We start from the raw sequence: 21,083 nt of genomic DNA, 5'->3' as shown, positions 1-21,083 counted from the left end.
GTTTTCGGTTCTGAAGTATCCTTAACTCCCGTATCATTTGACACTGTATGTGAATCGTTAACTCTCTAGCACTCCTTTCAGGATAGAAATCTTAGAATACTTATCTATATACATATAGACTAGACATATGAAAACATTAAATAATTTTATTCTTTTTTCCTTTATATTACTAACAGTAGCCCAGTGTTAAGCATTTTAGAAAACCTGAAGAAATAAAAAAATTTGGGGTTTACACATGTATGTATAAAAATATATATTCAAATAAGCAAATATCTGCTCATTACGTTGCCCAGCTTTAAGAGTGCCAAAAATAAATAAATAAAATATCTGGAAACCAAACGAGAAGGCTAGATAGTTTTGTTAAAATTCATTTTAACAATTTTAGCCAACCAACATGTGCTAAGGAAATTCAAGTTAAAGTTACAGCCAGCTAATATGACAGAAAACATTGTGTGTGGCTACTTAGGAGTATTCCTTAAGTAGAATCTGCATTGTGCTTAGAACATAGCTAGGTTTACAGTTTCAACAGTAAGCAGCAAAAAAGATCAAGAAAATTCTCAACTTTTCTAATAACCACTCTATAATAGCAAGGAAAAAAATGGAAAAGGTACCACCATCTTTTAACAATGGACTCAACTGTAGGTATACCAAACACTTGGAAAAAAAATGCTAATACGGTAAGATCCTTGGTTAATTGTCTTTGATTTTAAAAAAGCCACAAAACATAAAATACTTGCTTGCCAGTGTAACAGATTTAACCCATGAGCAATAACCCAAACCATCTTTTCTCCATCAAGTACTTTAATAGTGCAAAATGTTAGTCGTCTCAGGTCTCAGCAGTCGCTGCTCACCACATGCTGTCACTGAAGCCTGGAGGTATAGTTGCCAAGGAAAATGCAAAGTAGCCAAAAAAATACAATGATTCACTCCTATGCCAGAGTCTCAAAGTAGACAGGCAGTTTCTTATATAAGAGATGAAACAAGTAATTCAAAACGTCCATAAGCTCACATAAGATACAGTACTGAATCTTTTGACACAAAAACAAAGGATAATTACATTGCTACTTTGCACAGTATTCAACATGGACAAGCAGATCACGATGTTCGGTGGCGGGATACTGTATGTTGCACTTGGGACACTCCACCAGGCTTTCATTCAGTGCAGCAGAGGGACTTTTTGGCGAGGCAACTTTTCCTCTGTTTTCAGCCTCTCCTTGGAAAGTGAATAATGGCTCTGTGAAGGCAAGCTCACGAGGCTGCTTCTGAAAAATAAATGTCAGATGAACACCGTTTGTATATAAGGCTGACCGTTCAACAGTTGTAACTGCTTCCAGAGGCTCCAGCTGCTTCAGCCCTGCAGACAGAAATTTCTTTTGAATCTCTGTTCATCAGTATTATGGCGGTAACATACAAGGTGGCTATAAATTACCCAAATTACCCAGGAAGGGCTAAGCCTGGGTGTTTATATGGATAGGTTTTATTAAAATGCTTAGAGCCAAATGTTAAGGTAGGCCTGTGTGCAAGGCTGACAAAATTTGGTAGTTTTGTAAAAGAGGGTCAACTTCATCAATAAAGAACTATATAGAATTAATTAACTAAAGAATTTTAGCAGATCAAACAGGTTATACACAGAAACAACTAAGATATGGTATAATACCTTTGTGACTTTCCTTTTTGATGTTTTTTTTCTGAAGAACTGAGAATAGTCAGTAAAGCTTAAAAATGAGTATTTTACAGTATACTGTGAAGATGATAGACAATAAAAGCACAAAGAAAAGTACAGGAAAATTAGGGATTCTTTTGTATACCCTCTGGCTTTCAATACTTTGAAAAACAGTAATTAACAGAAATGAATTACAAACTTCAATTTCAAATATTATAAATGGTCAAAATCAATGACATACTAAAGAACAGAGCCAAAAATATATTTTCTGTCTTTTATTCATAAAGAAGTTACAAATGATTTTTTTTTAACAACTGCTTTTTTCTCTTCTGAAAACTGAAGAATTCTACCTGTAACGTTTCACCATCTGCAAATATTCTGCAAGACGATATGTCAAATATGTGCTAATGGGACATACACACACACAAACACAGAACCCAACAGGTTTGGTCCAAAAGCTTATTAGTAAGATGAAAATAGGTAAGTCAAAACCATTTCCTAATAGGAACAATGTTATTTAAAAGGTTTGTTTTAAAAGATTATGTGTTCAGTGTATCCCACAAAATGTGCTTTAATTCAATACACCTAAAACAGTGTATTAACAGTAATCGTCCATCATCCTTTCAAAAAGCATTTCTTTCTTTCTCTTTAAATAGAAAAACATAATTCCAGCTCAGGATCTATGATTCTCCTCCCTCACCCTCTCCCTCTGGGATCACAGCACCCAGGGGGTTGGAGGGGATGACCCCAGGCACGGTGATGTAATCACCACCAAGAGATTCATAACGTCCCTCTTGCTGGTGCTCTGAATAGATGCTCAAAGGGCAATTGATTCAAATGAGGCAGAGGCTCTGCCTGTTGATTTGAGAATCAACATTCTTTCAGCTGTATCCTCCTAGTTTGGTTTGATATATAAATGGAAAGATGGAAGAAAGAGAAAGAAGAAAATAAGTTTTAGTTTATCCATTCCAGACTCACCAAGAATTCCAACTGTGTTATTTGATTTCTTGCTTTTCGGAGCTCTTTAAGAATTACATGCAACTGATGCTGCATATTTTGACGGTCAAGTTTTTCATTTTCGAAGTCTAAGGTACATGCCTGCATCTGGAAAAAATGCCCAGGACAAGACAAGTACAGCTAGTATACACTGTCCAGTTCTCTTGACTGGATGCTTGCATTTTTTTCATTAGCACAAGAAGCAAACATCTGTTGTATCATCAGAGCAAGAATTCATTTGAGCACAGTGAGATGCTGATAAACAAAGAAGCTTATGGTTGAGGATTTGGTTTATCCAAGGGGCAAAGCCAATGCTTGAGGTACAGGTGAGTAAGGAGCAGCTTGAGAAATTACTGCTTAGAATTTGTCCTCTCCATCCTCCTTTTTGTGGGGAAGGGGGAGAAGGGAAAGAGATGGCTATTCCCTGGTTTGGAATATACTAAAAATCTCTGGTCTGTATTGTGAGAATGAATGGTGTCTCTCTGAGTTCTACTGGAGGTTATAAGATAGCACTATTATGGAGATCTTGTTAGAACTACTCTTGTAATTGGAGTAGGAACTACAGAAGCCGTTTGGGGAAGAATAACATTTGCCAAGGCAAACATCTACCTGTCAAGAAAACTGCCATCTCATCTCAGAGAAACTGGTTTAGCCTAAAGACAGTAATAGGAATATATAGCTAGCATAGATAGTCACAGTAAGCATTTTAAAAAAAAAATTTTTAACAACATTTTTCACAACTTTCAAATGGTCCACAGAATAGTGTGAACATGAGGGAAAAAAAAATCCCATTTTCTAATGGGTAAAGTTGAATTTAGAAGCAATGTCAATGAGTACCTGTTGTTCCAACAGAGCTACCCTTGTTTGTTCTTCTTGCTGCTTTAACAGAGACGTGTAAAGAAACTGGACCTGAAGGATGTAAACAGAGCCAACAGCGTCATATCCGAGCTTTTATCGCTTGACCTGGGATGCACGAAAGGCTCACAAGACTCACATCCCTAACCGGGACAACACCTGCTAACCCGGACAACACCTGCAAGTCGGGGTGAGTCATTCCAGCTGGTGGTTTGATGGCTATCTGTGCACCTGAGCAGAACCACCCAGGTGGACAGTTCCCTGAGGCCCAGACTGAAAGCTGATGACCATCACTGAACTCTACATCGGACACACCCACTTTCCTGGAGGTTCTGACATCTATAATACTTCTCAGTGGGAGAAAAAAGCTAGCAGTGCCTTGCCTCCTTGGCCACAGAGTTGGAGAAAAATTCTCAATCATTTTTGCTTAATCTTTCATAAATATCACTGCTTGCACCTGTAGGGAGAAGTGCGGGTGGTAAAGACTAAGAAGGCAAATGTTACAGACTAGTTTTTCCCCTCTCTCAACTTTTGGAGGAGTTAAAAAATTCCTACTCTACTAGTAGCAATAACTAACATTTACCTAGCCCTTTAGTTTACAAAGCACGTTTACACTCTCTCAGTTGACCTGCACAAAAGCCCCATACGGCAAGAAGAGGTAATTATTATTAATGGACACACGAATAATCTGCAAGCCAGAGAAGTTAGCTGATTTTCCTAAGGCCACACATCCTGACCTAGAGACCTTGTATGGACCCCAAATGATGTTTCTTCCATTATTCTATGCTGCCAAGCAAAATTTAAATTGAGGTTCTGTTGAAGTAGTATTCAATTCTAATAATCCTAACTTACTAACTCCAACATTACTGAGACAGACCTCCTGGCATAAAGCTGTGAGTATGATGAGAACGTGGAAGGCGTCACATGAATTAACGTGAGCACAGCATCAGCAGCACCAGCCTAGGAATCAACCTTGAGTCCCTCTTCACTTCACCTCTTTTGAGTTCTCACACATATCTACCTCCTCCTCATTCAGAGACTTGTGTATGTGATTTCCTCTGCCAGGAGGAAATTCCCACAGTCACTCACTTCCCTGGTCCCTTCTTGTCACCAGCTCTTTGTCCAAATACCATCTCCTCAGTGAGGCCTCCACTGGCCCCCAACTTCTCCTTGTCAAATTACCCTGCTTTATTTGCTTTAGTTTACTTGTTTATTTAGGTACTTGTTTATTTAGGTACTTGTTTATGGTCTGTTTCCGATCTAAACATGAACTCCCAGGAGGGGGCAGGAGCTTGGTTTGTTCCTTGCTCCTTCCTAGTGGTTAAAATAGCCTCTGACACACAGTAAGTACAATGAAAATTTTGAATTATGAATCATGGAAAACCTTACTGGTGAGGCCCACCTGAGATAAGAGCTCTTCAGATCTCTTCTTCTCTTCTTCAAGTTTTTCCCTAGCAATATCATTCTCTTCCTTGAGCCTCTGGATTTTCTCTGTTTTATGCCTATCATCTTCCAGATGTTGTACATCTGCCTTTCTTTGTGAGCATAACAGTTGATTTAAATCTTGAACTTCTTTTTGGGTTTCTTCATATTTTCTTCGAAATTCACTAAGCTCAAAACTCAACTGAGTTATGGTTTGTCGTTCAACCTCAAGATCTTTTTTTGCATTTGCCAAGAGCTGGTTGTAATATTTTTGCTTTTCTTCTTGAAGACAACCTATGACAAACACAACAGAGTACAACTCATTTTATAAAACAGATAATATTCCTGAAAAGATAAACATGAACAAGAACATGTTTCTACAAACAAGATCACCTTACAAAATGCAGAGTCAAGAGACAGGGTTGATACGTGACAGAACAAAAAACAGAAGTTCAGGTACATTATTTGAAGTTATAAAACTAATAACTAGAAGAACTAAAAATACTAACATAACTATTCTGTGGGGGAGGAAAAGTCACTAATATCTAAAGAAGATAAATCAACAAAAAGGGATATAAGCTCACTATTTATAGATAAGGTGACAATTACCAAAATTAAAAACAACAATGTTAACTGCAGCTGCCCTGATGGCAAGAGGAAATAGGGATTAGGATGCGATGGGAAAGGTGGGCCAGAGACCTTCTAGACTAGTATTAAATTATTTTAACAAGCACTCATATTACTTTGATAAAACACACACACACACACACACACACATAACTATATTACCAAGGAAAAAAATAAGACTTAGCCCATAACTAAAATCCTACTGTTTTCTTTTTAAAGATTGGCCCTGTGCTAACATCTTTTGCCAATCTTTTTTTTTTTTTCCTTTCTTCTCCCCAAAGCCCCCCAGTACACAGTTGTATATTCTAGTTGTAGGTCCTTCTAGTTCTGCTATGTGGGACGCCGCCTCAGCATGGCTTGATGAGTGGTGCTAGGTCCGTGCCCAGGATCCAAACTGGCAAAACCCTGGGCCATGGAAGCAGAGTGCACGAACTTAACCACTCGGCCGTGGGGCCAGCCCCCTAAAATCCTACTTGTATATGTAGTAAACTTATAAAGGTATTATAGTAGTAACCTTGTCCCCTTAGGGATAAATAGCTTTGAATTATCTCTAGAGACATTCCTTTTACATTTTCTTTTTAGCATTAGCTTCATTTTAAATATTTACATGTGAAGCTCCAAGATTATGAGCCTTGCTCACCTTTCTTATCCTTCTCTTTATATAATTCCAGGCTTCAGTCCCATTAGGGCTGTCAGTCATTTAAATGAGTGTTTTGCATGGCGGTTTCTCTTTTCCTAGTTCATCATCTGGAACTGCTGATCCTATTTCCCAACTATAAAGGGAGAATAATGACCCTTCCTGCCCCATCTCTTAGCGTTCCTGTGAAACTCAACTGAGATCAATGTCAGGGAAGCTGCAAAGCACTTGACAAAAAGATAGCGTCATTCATGAGAAACTGTATCTCACTTCTACAGTGAGAGTCAGATGATTGAAGAATCATCTAGAAAATGTATTCTTTCTCCTGGGACCGATATGAATAAGTGCTGAAGGGAAGTAGAATAAAAAGATAATCGGTAACAAGGCCAGCTCTGGGGGAATAACGTTGGAGAAGGACTTTGAAGGAGAGAAGGACACGCACAGCGGGGAAAATTTAATGTGCCTTCAGAGCTGCCAGACATCCTTTCACCCCGTGCCTTATGCCCCCTTTTATCAGAAAACAATGGGAAATAAAACAGACTTGGTAAAATGGCATTTCTTGCTTCAGGGCTAGAATACTTGCTTATTTTACTTCCTAACATATATCTATAAAAATCTAAATTTGATGAATCTCTTCTTTTGGAAAATGTCAGGCAGGCCTAGCCCAAAAGAACATTTTTATAGCTGTACCTTCTGATTCAGTCTTTTTTATCTGCTGTGGGAGTGAATGAGCAGCTGTTTCCGATTTCTGTTCCAACTCAAAGATCTTTGCTAAAAGTCCTTTTACATAGACCTCTCGCTGCTGATCATACACAAGCCACTGCTGATTTTTCTCCAGAGCCTTAAAATGAAAATGAAAGCAAATCAATAATAAAATTAGAAAACCAAAATCTTAAAATGGACAAGGGAGCCCAAGTGATGCAGTCTTTTCCAGCATGTAAAAACTGTTATGGCTCATATAATAGAATAATTCCAGGCAAGCACTGTATGGCTTACAACACAGAAATACATTCTAATGTCACACACCTTCAGAATACCTAATAAGATGGTGAAGTCACATTTATACAGGGTTAAGTTCATTTGTCTGCAATCTCCTATACACTACTTGCTTTGTATCTGTGTCGATGTCGTTCTCTGTAAACTAGAATGCCTTCATGTCAGAGATGGAGATGCATGCACTGTTGAGATACCGTTTAAGAACGAGCTATTTGAACCCAACATGAGACTGCTCGGGAGCTCCCCCTGGACGGACAGAGACTCTGCAGGGTTTGCATCCTGGTCTGACGGTGCCCCTGCCCCATCCTGCTACCTTCCTTTTCCTTTCACAGATGTTGCTCCCCAGGAAACTGCTGGCACTCCTAACTCCATCTCAGTGTCTGCCTTCTGGAAAATCAAAAAGCCACTCCTTCTCTTTATCATCAATTTTCATCCTTTACATCTTTTAGAACTCAATTAAAAATTCCAAACTGGGATCACTCAACTGGTTTGCATAGGGGCTTAAGAACTCAGTAGTTATATATCTCTCTCTAAATATTTTTAAAAATTATTTTAGCGATCATCTTCAGCTTTTTATCTGTTTGCTGTGTCTCTCAAATAAACAGTAAATTCTTTCAAGTGGCAGACCATGCTTTTATGAGCGGATTCCTAGCTTTTGCATATAATATATACTCAGGAAATTATTTGGATGATGGGATAATATTAATAAAATAGGCAGTGTCTGCTTAACTTAGCTGGCTACATGGAAGGTGACTCACCTTCCTGTCCCTGCTAATATTAATTTTCCATTTCAGATACATCTTTCCCTCAAGAAAGTAGATATGTTCTTGTATTGGATATCTATCTTACGAGGCCACCTAGCATAAGTTTGAAAATCTTATCACATCTACATTTTCTGTGGGTCACACCACCTGATCTGTGGCAAGATATTAGCAAATATTCACATAAGAAACCACTTTAACCTTAGTGGATAAAACAACGTGGAATATATGGACAAAGCTGTATAGATTTATGAAGTGTCTTTTTTTTTTAATGAAAAATCCTATCGCTATTATTGTTAACTAGGACAAATTCATATATCCTCTAACTATCACTGTTCCTCACCACCCAACCCTTGGAAATTCAGCCAAAGGCAAAGCCAAGGAATCGGCCCGGGCAGCCCAGCATCCCCAGCAATCGCACGCTACCTCCTAACCTCCTAGGCCCAGTTTTGCTGGGGGAGTTGACTGTTTTGTTACTGAAAGCAGGGCACAGATTCAGGTTGAAAGCCAGCAAAGAAGACGATTCATCTGCTGGTGCTAGTGAAAAAAAGCCCAGAAATTCTTATGCAGCACCAACAATGAGATTGTAACTGCTCTCTCCTTTCCAATCTAGCTGTTCAGTCCAAGAGGATGGGATTGGCCCCCTTTCGTTCTAAGTTCCCAAGAGGCTGGGAAATAAGTCTCAGTGACTATTTGTGTATAGAGGGCATGTATATCTAAACCTGATGTCACACACGTAAAATGTTATGGACGAAGGGTCCCGGAAGGAGGCACACATAGTGATGTTAACACCCCTTCACGATGGCCAAACTCTTTTGCACCGAGCCCTCTGCCCCTGCCACCCATGCTATGACCTGTCTGCCCCCAAAGGAATGCCTGCTTGAGCAATGATTCCCAGTTGGATCCCAGAAAACTCTGATTAGTTTTGGATTAAGAGAAAATAGGAAAAATGTGTCCATTTGTTTTTTTCTCAACAATAGAAATCCTCAGCTGGAGGGTGATTTCCCCATTGGGAAAGTGAGAGGAGCTGGAGGCCATCACCAAAAGCTTTAGGTTAATTAACACAATGATCACTCTATATTAGGGGCAAAATAGCTACCCCAAATAAGTTCAATTCAGCCTCTTCTTTGGTCCCCAAAGTGATAAGTCATTTAAATTATAACAATAACTGAGAATTTTTGAAAGCTTCATGACACCACTGGCTACAACTGAAGCTATCTTCCCCTAGGCTGACAGTAAAATTGTCCATATCTGCCTCTTTCCATCTGTTCAGGGTATAACCTGGCCTTTTCTCTCTTCCACTGCTGCACTGTTGTCTACACAACTACACACGCCCTCTGAGCCTTACTTAAACTCTTCCCTCTGCCCAGAGTGCCCTAGAACCCCTTCCTATGTCACCTGCCCAGATAAATCCCATCTTTTCAGCATGTTCCAGTGAGTCCAGGCTTGTCTTTCAAGTCTCCTCACCACAACTGCCCTCACCAAGCTCCCTCTCCTTTGTAAGCCAAGAGTACATGTTTTTTAAAGATTTTATTTTTCCTTCTTTTCCCCAAAGCCCCCCAGTACATAGTTGTATATATTTTTTGGTTGTGAGTCCTTCTAGTTGTGGCATGTGGGATGCCGCCTCAGTGTGGCTTGATGAGCGGTGCAGTGTCTGTGCCCAGGATCTGAACCTGGGAAACCCTGGGCCGCCGAAGAAGAGTATGTGAACTTAACCACTCAGCCATGGGGCTGGCCCCAAGCCAAGAGAACTTTTAATGTCCATCCAATCTATTTGGCACCTTATACTCATGCTCTTGATTGCCTCCTGATTATTCTTCTTAACTAGATCATGAGGTCCCAGGACAGCTGGGGCCAGGCTTGTTGAGATTTTTTTTTTTAAACTTCAGTGCATGTGTTTACTGTTTCCATAGCAAGTGGCTGCCTAATGAATATTTGTGAATGACAATGACATCAGGAGTGGGGAAAGTGACTGCAAGAATCAGCAAGCACCCAAGCAAGTCTTTTAGCCCCAAACTGCAATTTGAGAGTATTCAGGGAAGCAAGGAGAGCATATGAAAGAATCCAGCAGTTCTTCACACACAGCAGAATATATTTAGAATGATTCCAAAAAATCAAACACTTTCAAAAATCTATTAATCATTAACTAATATCTGAAAACTGGCATCTCACTCTAGAGGGGTGAGATGGGATAAGTGGTATGGAATATATTGGAAGTTTTTGGTTGTATATCAGGGTATCCTCTTTCAGGCAAAAATTCCATCTTTCAGAGATATAGACAGTTGATCTCCGTGTCCAAAAAGATCTAAATACATGGAAACTCTAACTCTAGGGAGTTCTTCAAATCTTTGCTGGGCTGCTTCCATGAGCATCCTGCAAACTAATGAGCAAAGCTTCTGGGTATGTGGCTTAAAGGATTTTCAATGCCTGTTTTCTAAAGAATTAGGAAATGGATTAGAAAGACAGAGGTAGCCTCTGGAATCAAAGACTTAGTTCAGGGTCCTCCCTCCAGCCACTTGACCAGACACTTTTCTCTCTGCACTTGTCAGGCAGTTATAACATTAGTTCTCCTAATATAGCTCAAGAGTTCATTTATCAAGTGGAGGTACTATATAGGCACTCTGTGTTATATATTCGAATTTAGTTGATAAGAAAGGTAGCATTGTATGACTCAAAAAGTATGCATATATCCAAATACTTATAAATCATGTGTGAGATGCTAAAGATATCTAATTTTATACCGCATTTTAAATTTGTCCAAAGTTAAGAAATATTTTAACATAAATAATTTAAGTCAATGTTGGATGGTCATGAAAATTTTCTTCTTTTAAATAAATTTGTCCATACATTACTTAAGTATGAGGAACAAGACTGTATTAAGATTTGAGACAATATTCCAAAGGGCCACATGATGGCGATGTTACTCAATAAAGTAGTAACATTTCTTCACTCCTGACCTTTCCACTGCCTCTTATGCATCTGCTCTCTTCTCTTAATAGTGTCAATAATAAATGGATTTGATAGCTATCAATAAATGTTGATATTATTAGCTGTGCATCTTTAGAGTCCTCATTGCGTTAGTTATCTCTTCCAGCTTTGTGTCATCTACGAATTTGTTAGACATGCATTTAACATTTCCATCCAAGTTATCAATAAAAATACAGAACAGCAGTGGCCAAAAGTGAAGCCCCGTGGAATGCTACTCAAGCTCTTCCTCATAGTTTGACAGGGATCCATTAAATATTCCTTGGGCAAAAATTCTAATGTAGATCAAAATGTTAGCTTATACTGGAGGAATAAAAAATGTGGGTCAATTGATAAAAGTGGAATATGGATGGTAGATTATTTAAAGTATTGTGTCCATGTTACATTTATTAAAGCTGCTATCTGTACTAAAGTCATGTAAGAGAATATTCTCATTCTTAGGAATATACATTGAAGTATATAGGCTTAAAGGGCTGTGGATATATGCAACTCACTCTCAAATGGTTCAGAAAAAAATATTTGTGTGTATGTGTGTGGATGGGGGTGGGGAATGAAAGAGAGCATGTAAAATGGCACAAAATGTTAACAATGGCTGAATTTTGGTAAAGGGTACATGGGCTTCTCTGTACCTTTTTCATTCTTGTAACTTTTCTGTAAATTTGAAATTTTTTCCAAAAAAATTTAAAAACTAATTATTAATCTTCTCTAAATTCTGTGTTTAAAAGTCAGATTTTTTAAATTAAGAGCAAGAGATACCTTTGAAAACTGCCTTTTAGCTATTTGGTTTCAAAGTTTCTGACACTGGACAATGTTTATAGCATTAACTCCATGTAATTATTTCAAAATATTGGCCAGACCTAAATGGTAGCTGAGGAATGATACAGCTAGGCCTTAAGAAAGGTAAACATAGGTTTTTAGAGCTTTTTTTAGCATAACAAATACTGATTCTTAAAATAGGTGGGCAAACTTCTACAGGAAGTTTTGTGGTAGGTTGGAGGAGGGGTGTGGGACCAGAATTGCTGAGCCCTCAAAAGTCAAAGAATGTGACAGTGTGAAGACTGGGAGAAGCGAGAGGCACTGCTCAGTCTAGACCACTATTTGAAGGTGAGCTGGGCTAATTTTCACTCCATTTGTCTAAAAGCCTTTCTAAGGTAAACAGAGCGGACAAGTACAATGTGATCCTCAAATAAGCTGGGAAGATAAAACAGAACAAAAAGATTGAGCATAAACGTATACATTTCAAAGTTAATTTCATAAAAAGAATCATCATTATCTAAAAAACAATTTGTTATTTGAAGGAGTTAGTGCTGAGAAGCCTAAAAATTACATATGAGTTTAAGAAAATAGCATATATTCTCAGGTACTCTGCTAAAAGAGACCCTAGTAAAATTCAAGGAACTTTGCAAGAGTCTAAGATTCAGACATCCTCTGAAATGTTCTAGATGTTGAGGATAATACATGACATAAAAAATTTGATAGTTCTTTAAAAATTATGTTTCTTCTTTATTTTGTTACCTCTAGGTAAATTATTGTGATAAGGGTACTGTAATACCCCACTATACAGACACTCAACAGATTTAAATTCTTCTTTTGAAGATCAAATAGACCTCAAGGTACACTTGCTAGATAAAATAAACCAGAAATCTTAAGAGCATACTTAGATCAGTGTAGACAGGCCAGTAATATGTCTAGAATCAAAATACCTACCTAGTGGCTTAATAATTAAATAAAGAATTCTACACTTTGTATATCTAATCTTAATACTTGAAAAAATACACTGTGAAAAGCAGTCCTGTGTCCTCAATTTATTTAATTCCCAATGAAACTCACCAATCCATTTAAGACATGTTTGAAATAATACAGCTTCCTCATATATCTGAAATAACTTCATGTCAAACTCTAGAGAAACAAGTATTGAGTTTATAAGAATGTGTTTCCTTTTCAAACTATGAAAGCAAATCCTGGTTCCAAGGGAAGAATTTCAAACTACAGAGTACATCTTGCACAGATCAACTAAAAGAGAAGAAACTACACACTAAAGTCTATTATAATAATAAAATAGGCAAATTAGAGTTCGATGGAGAGGGGACGTTGTTGAAGTACTGGGGAGCGATGGGTGATTTTGAGGGCTTCCTTGCCTAATGAGACCGCGCTCAGAGGAGCCAGCCTTCTTAAAGGCCTGGAAAGAGATGGAAAGCTAGTAACATAGAGAAATGATCTCAAATCACTCAGTTCTCCATCTCCTCAACAGATTTTTCCAAGTCACAGCATCAATGTTTTTAATTTTCATTAGTCTTAGTTAGCCATAACTTAACAAAAGAAAAATGAACTTACATCTTTCAGCTGTATTTCCATTTCATGAATATTATTCATTGATGAGTTGAAACAGCTTGTAGCCACAGTCTATAAATAAACCAATATTAGTTAACATGATAAATTTAACGATAGAAGTTTCTTAATTATATTTAGTTCCATAATAATACAGTATACTTCACAGGGGCATCCCCGAATCCAGATGTAGTACATGCTGGTGAACCATGATGCCAGATGATGGGTACCAGGAGAATTAGGATCCCCTGGAAGATTCCTAAGCAGATTAGAAACCCTGAGAGTTCAGATCTAGCTTGACTTCTAAAGTCCTCTGGACCCCAGGATCACCAGAAAAGCCCTCAGTGCATATGAATAGCTCAGTGGTTTTCACCAAAAGAGACAAAACAAAACAACTGGGCTATTTAAATGAAATCTGGAAAATATTAAATTGTCAAAAGATTAAAGTTGTTTTCCAGAATTATATTTGTACTAGTAATAGTATTAATTAGTATTAGTTCACATAGATTATATGGAACTCAAAATATAGTTTCTTTACTTTTTTCCCCTTCATTTTCTCATAGAGAAAAAAAAGAGAAGTAGATGGTTAGGTAGCCAGGCTAGCCAATAAAACTCATAAAAAGCTGTATTTCAGTCTCTTAACAGCTGTAAGGCAAGAGACTTGTATGAACCCTGCGAGGAAGCTCCAAATATATTCTTTTTCTCTAAATGTGCACTAGACCCTCACCCTAGCATGTAGCCCTTTCACCCTCTCAATTTAGTCCTCTAGGTGGAAACTATGACAGAGATAGTTCACCAAACCCCTTTCCGTTTTGCCCTGGGCACATTATACACTGTTTTCCAGCCTTTCCTGTGGTTAATGAGGCCATGAGACTGATTTCTGTCCAAAGGAATGTGGGCAGAAGTGAAATATGCCAATACCAGGCCTGGCCCCCACATCTTCCCCCAATTCCCTACATGCTTTCTGTAGCTCACAGCTGTATATAGAGGCTCTGATGGTGGACTCCACCCTAGTTGATGCTGGAGCTACTAAAAGGAACCTGGATCTCTGAATGACTCTGGGAGCAAAGCCACCTCTACCCCAACCTGCACTAGGCAGTGACATGAGGGAAAAATAAACATTTGTTGCATAAGACTCTGAGATTTGGAGAGTGTTTGTTACAGCAATTAGACATGCTGATTAATACAGAAATCAACAGTGGACAGCCCATAAAATTATTATAAGAATACGTTTTAAAAAATTATTTCTACCAAGATTTGCATTTCCATCTTCAAAAGTGGAGAGACCAATTCTTGAGCTTTAAAGATTTTATTTTTTTCCCTTTTCTCCCCAAACCCCCCGGTATATAGTTGTGTATTTTTAGTTGTGGGTCCTTCTAGTTGTGGCTAATTCTTGAGCTTTAAGGAAAGGTTTTAGTCAACTATTGTGGGTCTGACTGTAATGTTTCATGAGTTTCAGCTCTATGGAAATTCTCTAGAAAAACTTAACCTCATTGAACTTATCTGTAGAAACACTCACTTGTCCTTCTATGAAAGTACATATAAATGTATAGATCTGATCACTGTGGCTAAAGGGGAGATAAAGTACAAAGACAGACCCTTAACGGTATTGAGATATTATATCTGAAAACTACAGATTTTCTTCTATAGGTGGTATTAATAGTTGTAATATTAAGTGTTATTCAAATGTCCAAATTTCCAAAAGAATCAAAGGTCTGATCAATAAGAAACCATTTTTTGAGCACTTACTATATGCCAGGCACTATACTAGGCAATTTACACATATTATCACATTTAATCCCCAGTGTTCTTATCCTGATTTTACCGATGTGGAAATTGAGGTTTAGGAGAGAGGTCTGGTGAATTCTAGCACTGTCTCTAAGGCTGGAGAGGTTAAGGGATTTGTTCAGTGTCCACAGCTAGCAAGTGGCAGAACCAAGATCTGAACTCGGATCTGCCTACCTATAAATCCTTGGTCTTTTGGCTACACTAGTGACTCTGAAACAAAAGTGGGGGAGAAAACGCACATGTAGTTAGGAAAAGCATACTTAATATTATAATTGTGTATCTCAGATATAAAAAATTAAAAAATGAAGACCATTGTTTCCATGATACGAACTACAGAAAAAGAGCTCAATAAAATCCTCTTGGCTACTGTAGATATACAGTGGATTTTGTATTCTGAATCTTCCCTTCGGCAAAACAGTGGTGTGGGGAGCAGAGCAAGCTATATTAACCATTTTTGCTTATGGAGAGGGTACTAGGCTGTAAAAAAAATTAACCTGTTAGTATACTATACTGTTTCATCATTTGATAAGCATGTTTGAATAAACTCATTCTTCATAAGAACTACAAACTGTATCAGGAAGAAAAAAAATCTGGGTTTAAATGATGAGTACCTGTGACAACCGCAGTGTGCTGGCTTTGCCCTCAAGTTCAGCAAGTCTTGTAGTTGCAGCAGACAGCTGTTTTTTCAATACATCTGTCTCTTCTGACAAGGACTTCAACAGCTGTTCCCGCCTTTCACTTTCCTTTGTTTTCTCTTCCAGCTGTTCAAGCAAGGCAGTAGCGTTGTACTTGGCCTTCAGCTGCTCTCTGAGTCGCTGTATTTCTTTGTCCTTCTCCGTGAGTTGATGAGCATTCTTCTCTCTCTCAGCTTCAAGGACTCGAATTTTCTAGATATAAACTAAGAAGAATCTTAGAACAAAGCCAGGTCAAACATGAAAGTAAACAATATACTACAACAAGCATTTATGAAGAGTTTATTACCTACCATGTCAGCATTATACTAGATATCAGGGCCAAAAGAAGATGAAGCTAAGGTCTTATGCTCAGAGAGCTCACAGAGAGGTAAACCAATAGATTAATGCAATGTGGTAAGAGCTATAGTTAAGATATATATAAAATGAATGGGACACAGACACAGAAAGGAGAAACCAACCCTGTTGAGAGTAGTGAGAAAAAGCTAAAGAAAAGCTGGCTCTCACATAAGTATCTGACAATCATTCCTCCATCATACCAGTTCTAATAACCTTAAAGGCTAAAAGTGAGGCACACCAGAGATACATGCTCACTGGTGAACTCCAGCAACAGAACTTAAAAATTACAGCTGGACAAAAATGCTTTCATTAACTTGCTTTTTGTTAATAAATTATTTGGTATCAAATCTAGACAGTGATCTTCAAAGGAGTGGTCAACATTTTCAAGGATTTAAAAGATAAAGAAGCCATGATTGTTAAACTGCTGCTGGCATAGAGAGATGACAGAAAAAATTAACAGAATGACTTACAGACTAACAAGGTAAAAATAACCTAAAACTAAAAACTTGCATTTAGGGGTAAAATAAGCAGTTGTTCTAATATAAAATGGGGAGATTGAGTTGGATGGTTGTGTGAGAATGATGAGAAGATTTTAGTCGGCTACAAGCTTAAAATAAGGCAGTAGTACGATACAGTTAGGGAAAAAGCCAATAGAATTTTAGGCTTTCATAGAGTATAGCATCCAGATTAGTGGAAATAATAGTATCATTTCAACCTGTGTTTGCCACTGTGTACCATACTGGGTGCATAATTTAGGAGGGAGACAGGTGCACCACAAAGTGTTCAGGAAAGTGACCAGGGACAAGAAGCCAGAAAAGCTGAAGAATATGGGGTTGATTTACAGAAAAGTAAGAGGAAGGAAGATTTCCTCAAATCTGAAAAGTTGTCAATTGGATAAAAAATAGACCTGTTCTATGAAGCTTTAATAGGCACAATGAGAACAGGTAGAAGTTACAGGAAGTTTAATTTCAACTGATTATAAAGGAACAGAGTTGTGACAATCACTGCTCATCAAAAGTGGAATGAACTGGAAAGAGGTCTCTCAGAGAAGCTATTTGATTCCTTCAGAGACTGCAAAATAATCTTTATGTCTAAGAATTGGTGAAGGATCATTTCTCAGTGCTTGACTAAGTATTAACCTCAATTTGTGTTGTTAAAAAAATAACAAATCATTCCGTTTTATGATGTGCCTATAAAATAGAATTTAAAGGACCCAAATAATACTATTTAATACAGGCCATTTATTTTCTAAACATGAACAATAAAAATACTTTGCAAATAAATTAAAATCAGATTACTGATTAAATTTTTAAGTCCTTCCAAGTCTAATAAATTCCTAAGTGCTTTACTGACTATGTCATAACAAACTATAAATTAGGGAATCTGAAATACAGTTTAACAGAACACAAGATGTCAGTATACGTAATGATTTTACCTCAAAAAAACCCTGAAAACAAAGATTAGTTGCAAAGCATCCAATATACATGATAAAATGGGTTTGTAAACACTTACATTAAAATCTGAACTCCATTTAACACTACAAAATGATTAGATTTCATTTTTTTTTACATTTAGTGAACTAACAGAACAACTAGATTATCATCATTGTTGGGAAAATAATTCCTCATTTCCTACAGTAAAGCTACTGTAATTTAAAGGGTTTATAAGGCCATTTACCTCCAAAAGTCTGTGTCTGTCTTTATCGGTCAGTTTTCCTTTTCCACTTGTGATTTCATCCACTGATGTTTTTAAAGCTGCAATTTCTCCCCTAAATTTCTCTAATGCAGTTTCTGATTTGGAGTTACCAGCCTTTGATCCCCATTTACTTTTAATTAAATCTTTGGGATTTCTGGAAGACATCTCTGAAACTGTCTGTAAAAATAAAAACACAATGATAATTTATAAGTTTGAGTTTTAAAAAATCAAATCTCAGGTCTGAAAAGGTCTAATAACCTGTCTGCTAAGTAGAAGAACCTTTCTATCTAAAAGTGATATAGCCAAACCAGTGGGGTACAGGACAGGGACTGGGGGAGGCTTCTGGCCTGCTAGTAATAATACATATTTTTAAATCTGGGTGTGGATACCTGGGGGGTATTCACCTTTTAAAAATAGGTCAACTTGTACACTTAAGATTTGTGCAGGATTCGAAATGTGTGTCATATTTCAATAAAAAAGTTTTGTTTTAAAAACTGGAGGGGTAATCAATAATTAAACCATTGAATGAAGGCTGAAAGAAGTAGATCACAATCAAAGACATATTTTACCCAGGAATAAAAACCTAGCAGGAAATAATATAATTCTGAGTACATAGGCATTGAAATATCATTACCTGATATAATGGCATGGCTTCTGTTTTAGAAGATAGGCCTGGTTCAAATATATCTTTTCTTTTTATTTATTTATTTTTTTGCTGAGGATGACTCACCCTGAGCTAACATCTGTTGCCAATCTTCCCCTTTCTTGTACATGGGTCACCGCCACAGCATGGCCACCGACCAGTGGTGTGGGTCCACGCCCAGGAACTGAATTCCGGCTGCCCAAGCAGAGCACAATGAACTTAACCACTAGGCCACGGGACCAGCCCCTAGATCTATCTTAATAGTCAGTTGAGAGAGCACAGTAGGCAGAAGTCAGGAGACTCCAAGTGGAGACATTTATAGGGGGAAAAAAAAAGGCACAATATTCAAGGAATTCAGGAATGACAGGAATGATGAATAACAAGCCAAATAAAGTAAGAAGCTGAGTATCTGCTAATGGTATTAGATGACAGTTTAGAAGCAAGTGCAGAATATAAACTCTAGGAGGAAAATATATTGTGTAACAGACAGTACATACAATCAAAGTAGCTTTAATTAGGGAAGATAAAAAGCATATTTCCACCTTATGGATCCTGAGTAAAATAATGGTGGTGTGACTAGGGAATCTAGAACATGAGATCATCTATCCATTCAAAAAATATTGGCCAGCCTACTATTCACTAGGCAGCATGACAGGTGCTAGGCATAAACTGGTAAAAGAAAAAAAAGAGAGAGAGAGAGACCCACTCCCTTTCATAACCGAACTTTCAATCTAGTAAAGGAGCAGGCAATAACAAGGAAACAAATACAGACTCTCAAGTTGCAAAATAAATGCTATGCAGTGATAAAGAACAGTGATAAAGGACAGCAGTAAAAACAGGAGACCTACTTAGACAAGGTGGTGGGGGTAGGCCTCTCTGTGGAAGTGAGTCATCCTGTATGAAATCAGAGAGCCTGAAAATACTAGAACTGTGCAGACTGAGTTGAACAGACCATCGATCAAAGGTTAGTCCTGGATTTTTGCCCATTCCAAGGTGAAAGACCTAGGGAACCAGCTGATGCTATTGCAAGGTTGCTGTTTCTCAAGAACCTGCTGCCACAGAAGTTCTTTCCCACATGCTTCTGTTCAAATCACGCTGTTGATTTGATCTAAAGGGTTGATAGGACAGAAAACGACTTTTCAGCCAAGTCCCTGAAACACAGAATGGTGGAACTCTATAGATCATAGAACTGGAAGGAAGCTCTGGACGTCTGCTTCCTGACCTTTAGACAGAACTCCTGCAGGGAACGACTATTCTTTCTAGCTTCTGGCCTGGTCTCTGCTAGGATCTCCCAGCTCCCCACCGTTGAGTCCTACCCAGCTCCTTTTCCTGTATTTTCTACTGGTCAGGCCAGTATTCTTAGGGTTCACTGTTCAGACATCACCCAGCCCAGCTGCCCCTTCTTCCGGAGGCCTTCCCTCTGCGAGCTCTAATGAGCCACATGGTCCACAGCGCACAATCTGGTACTCGGCTGTTACCCCCGTGCTTTTTTCATTTGTTCAACAACTGTTTCAGGGGCTGAACCTTGAATTATCTTTGTCACCCACAGAGCCTAAGAGCAGGTGCTCAAAAGATACTGATCGATTGGTGAAGTGATCTAAGACAGGCTGGACAAGAGGTGACTAAAGAAACATTTCACTCCGGCAAACTGCACAAGGCCACGTCGTCCTCGAGCGGAGGCACATCTTACAGAAACGCTCACACAAGATCTCCCACGGGGAGACGGACGGGCAGAGAAAACTGCGCAAAGCCACTTTTTTCTTGCCTATAAAATGAAGATGTTTTTAGAACAGACATGAAAGTGCTTAATCGGCAATTGCTGTACTAACAAAAAATCTTGGCCAAGTCACTCGGTCTCTCTGCGCCTGTCCGAAAGAGGATGATAATACCCACCAAGAAGTCGAAGGGAGGGATGGAAACCACGACGGCCGTGCGGCGCCCAGCCCGATGCCGGGTTCGAGGTGAGCGCCAGGGGAGGGGACTTCGATCAGGGCGCGCAGAGATTTTGAGTCCCAGCGGACGCGATCTGTCCACCGACACCGCCTCCCTCGCGGTGCGGCCCGCCCGGCCCCGGGGCGCAGGGCTCTGGCCGCCCCTCACCGCCCTCCGCGGTCGCCTCCCCGTAGCCAGCCAGCACCTGAGGCGATGCGCGGCGCTCGTGTCAGCCCAGTCACACCCTCAAGCGCGGAGGCCGCTTCCGGGAGTTTGAATCCCGCGGCTGCGGGGCGGGGCACGTCACTGCCGGCGGGGGCACGCCCGGCAGGAAGGAGGGGCGGCACGCGCAGCGGCGTCGCGGCTTTCTGATTGGCTGCGGGCTCCGAGGGGCGGGGCCTGGGACCTAAGCGCCAACGGAGGATGGGACAGAGGTGGGCGGGGCCGCGGGCGGGAACGCCTCCTCCCGGGTCTGCCACCCTATTCCCCGGCTCTCTGCGTTTTTCTGGGGGCTCAGGTCGCAAGGTCGGTGTTTCTTTGTGAGGAGGTTTGTGGTTATCCGCTCTGGGGGTGAAGCAATTAGTATGCTCAGTGATAAACCCAGTGGCTGTGAACTGGGACTAACTCGTTCTGTGTCCTTGAGCATCGCTCTCCCTTCCGAGTACCAGTTTGGCTCAATGTAACATGGGAGAACTGGATTCCACAAGGGAGCACAGCCTCCTGT

The 21,083-nt window shown here is 39.3% G+C and overlaps 1 protein-coding gene across 1 annotated transcript; it reads right to left on the bottom strand.

Annotated features, from left to right (window-relative positions):
- Positions 1 to 650: 650 nt before the first annotated feature.
- Positions 651 to 20,495, bottom strand: CEP55 (centrosomal protein 55). The gene is made up of 9 exons (XM_046654079.1): positions 20,321 to 20,495; positions 17,767 to 17,961; positions 15,670 to 15,945; positions 13,277 to 13,345; positions 6,891 to 7,041; positions 4,917 to 5,230; positions 3,497 to 3,568; positions 2,642 to 2,767; positions 651 to 1,262 (listed from the first exon to the last, which is right to left on the bottom strand). Exons 2-9 carry the CDS (start codon positions 17,947 to 17,949, stop codon positions 1,062 to 1,064), a joined length of 1,392 nt encoding a protein of 463 aa, XP_046510035.1. The 5' UTR covers positions 17,950 to 17,961; positions 20,321 to 20,495; the 3' UTR covers positions 651 to 1,061.
- Positions 20,496 to 21,083: the final 588 nt, after the last annotated feature.

This window comes from Equus quagga, chromosome 2 (assembly GCF_021613505.1).
Source record: "Equus quagga isolate Etosha38 chromosome 2, UCLA_HA_Equagga_1.0, whole genome shotgun sequence".
In the NCBI taxonomy this organism is placed as follows: domain Eukaryota; kingdom Metazoa; phylum Chordata; class Mammalia; order Perissodactyla; family Equidae; genus Equus; species Equus quagga.
The sequence above is the reverse complement of the archived record's forward strand: the minus strand, read 5'-3'. Positions and strand labels throughout refer to the sequence as shown.

Bases quoted from the DNA above. Each gene is read 5' to 3' on its own strand.
- CEP55 (XM_046654079.1), bottom strand. From the start codon at position 17,949: ATGTCTTCCAGAAATCCCAAAGATTTAATTAAAAGTAAATGGGGATCA. The intron at 13,346-15,669 runs GTACTCATCATT...GTTTATTTATAG, and splicing joins GCACACTGCGGTTGTCACAG to ACTGTGGCTACAAGCTGTTT. The intron at 7,042-13,276 runs GTAAGTTCATTT...TTTCATTTTAAG, and splicing joins TGGAAATACAGCTGAAAGAT to GCTCTGGAGAAAAATCAGCA.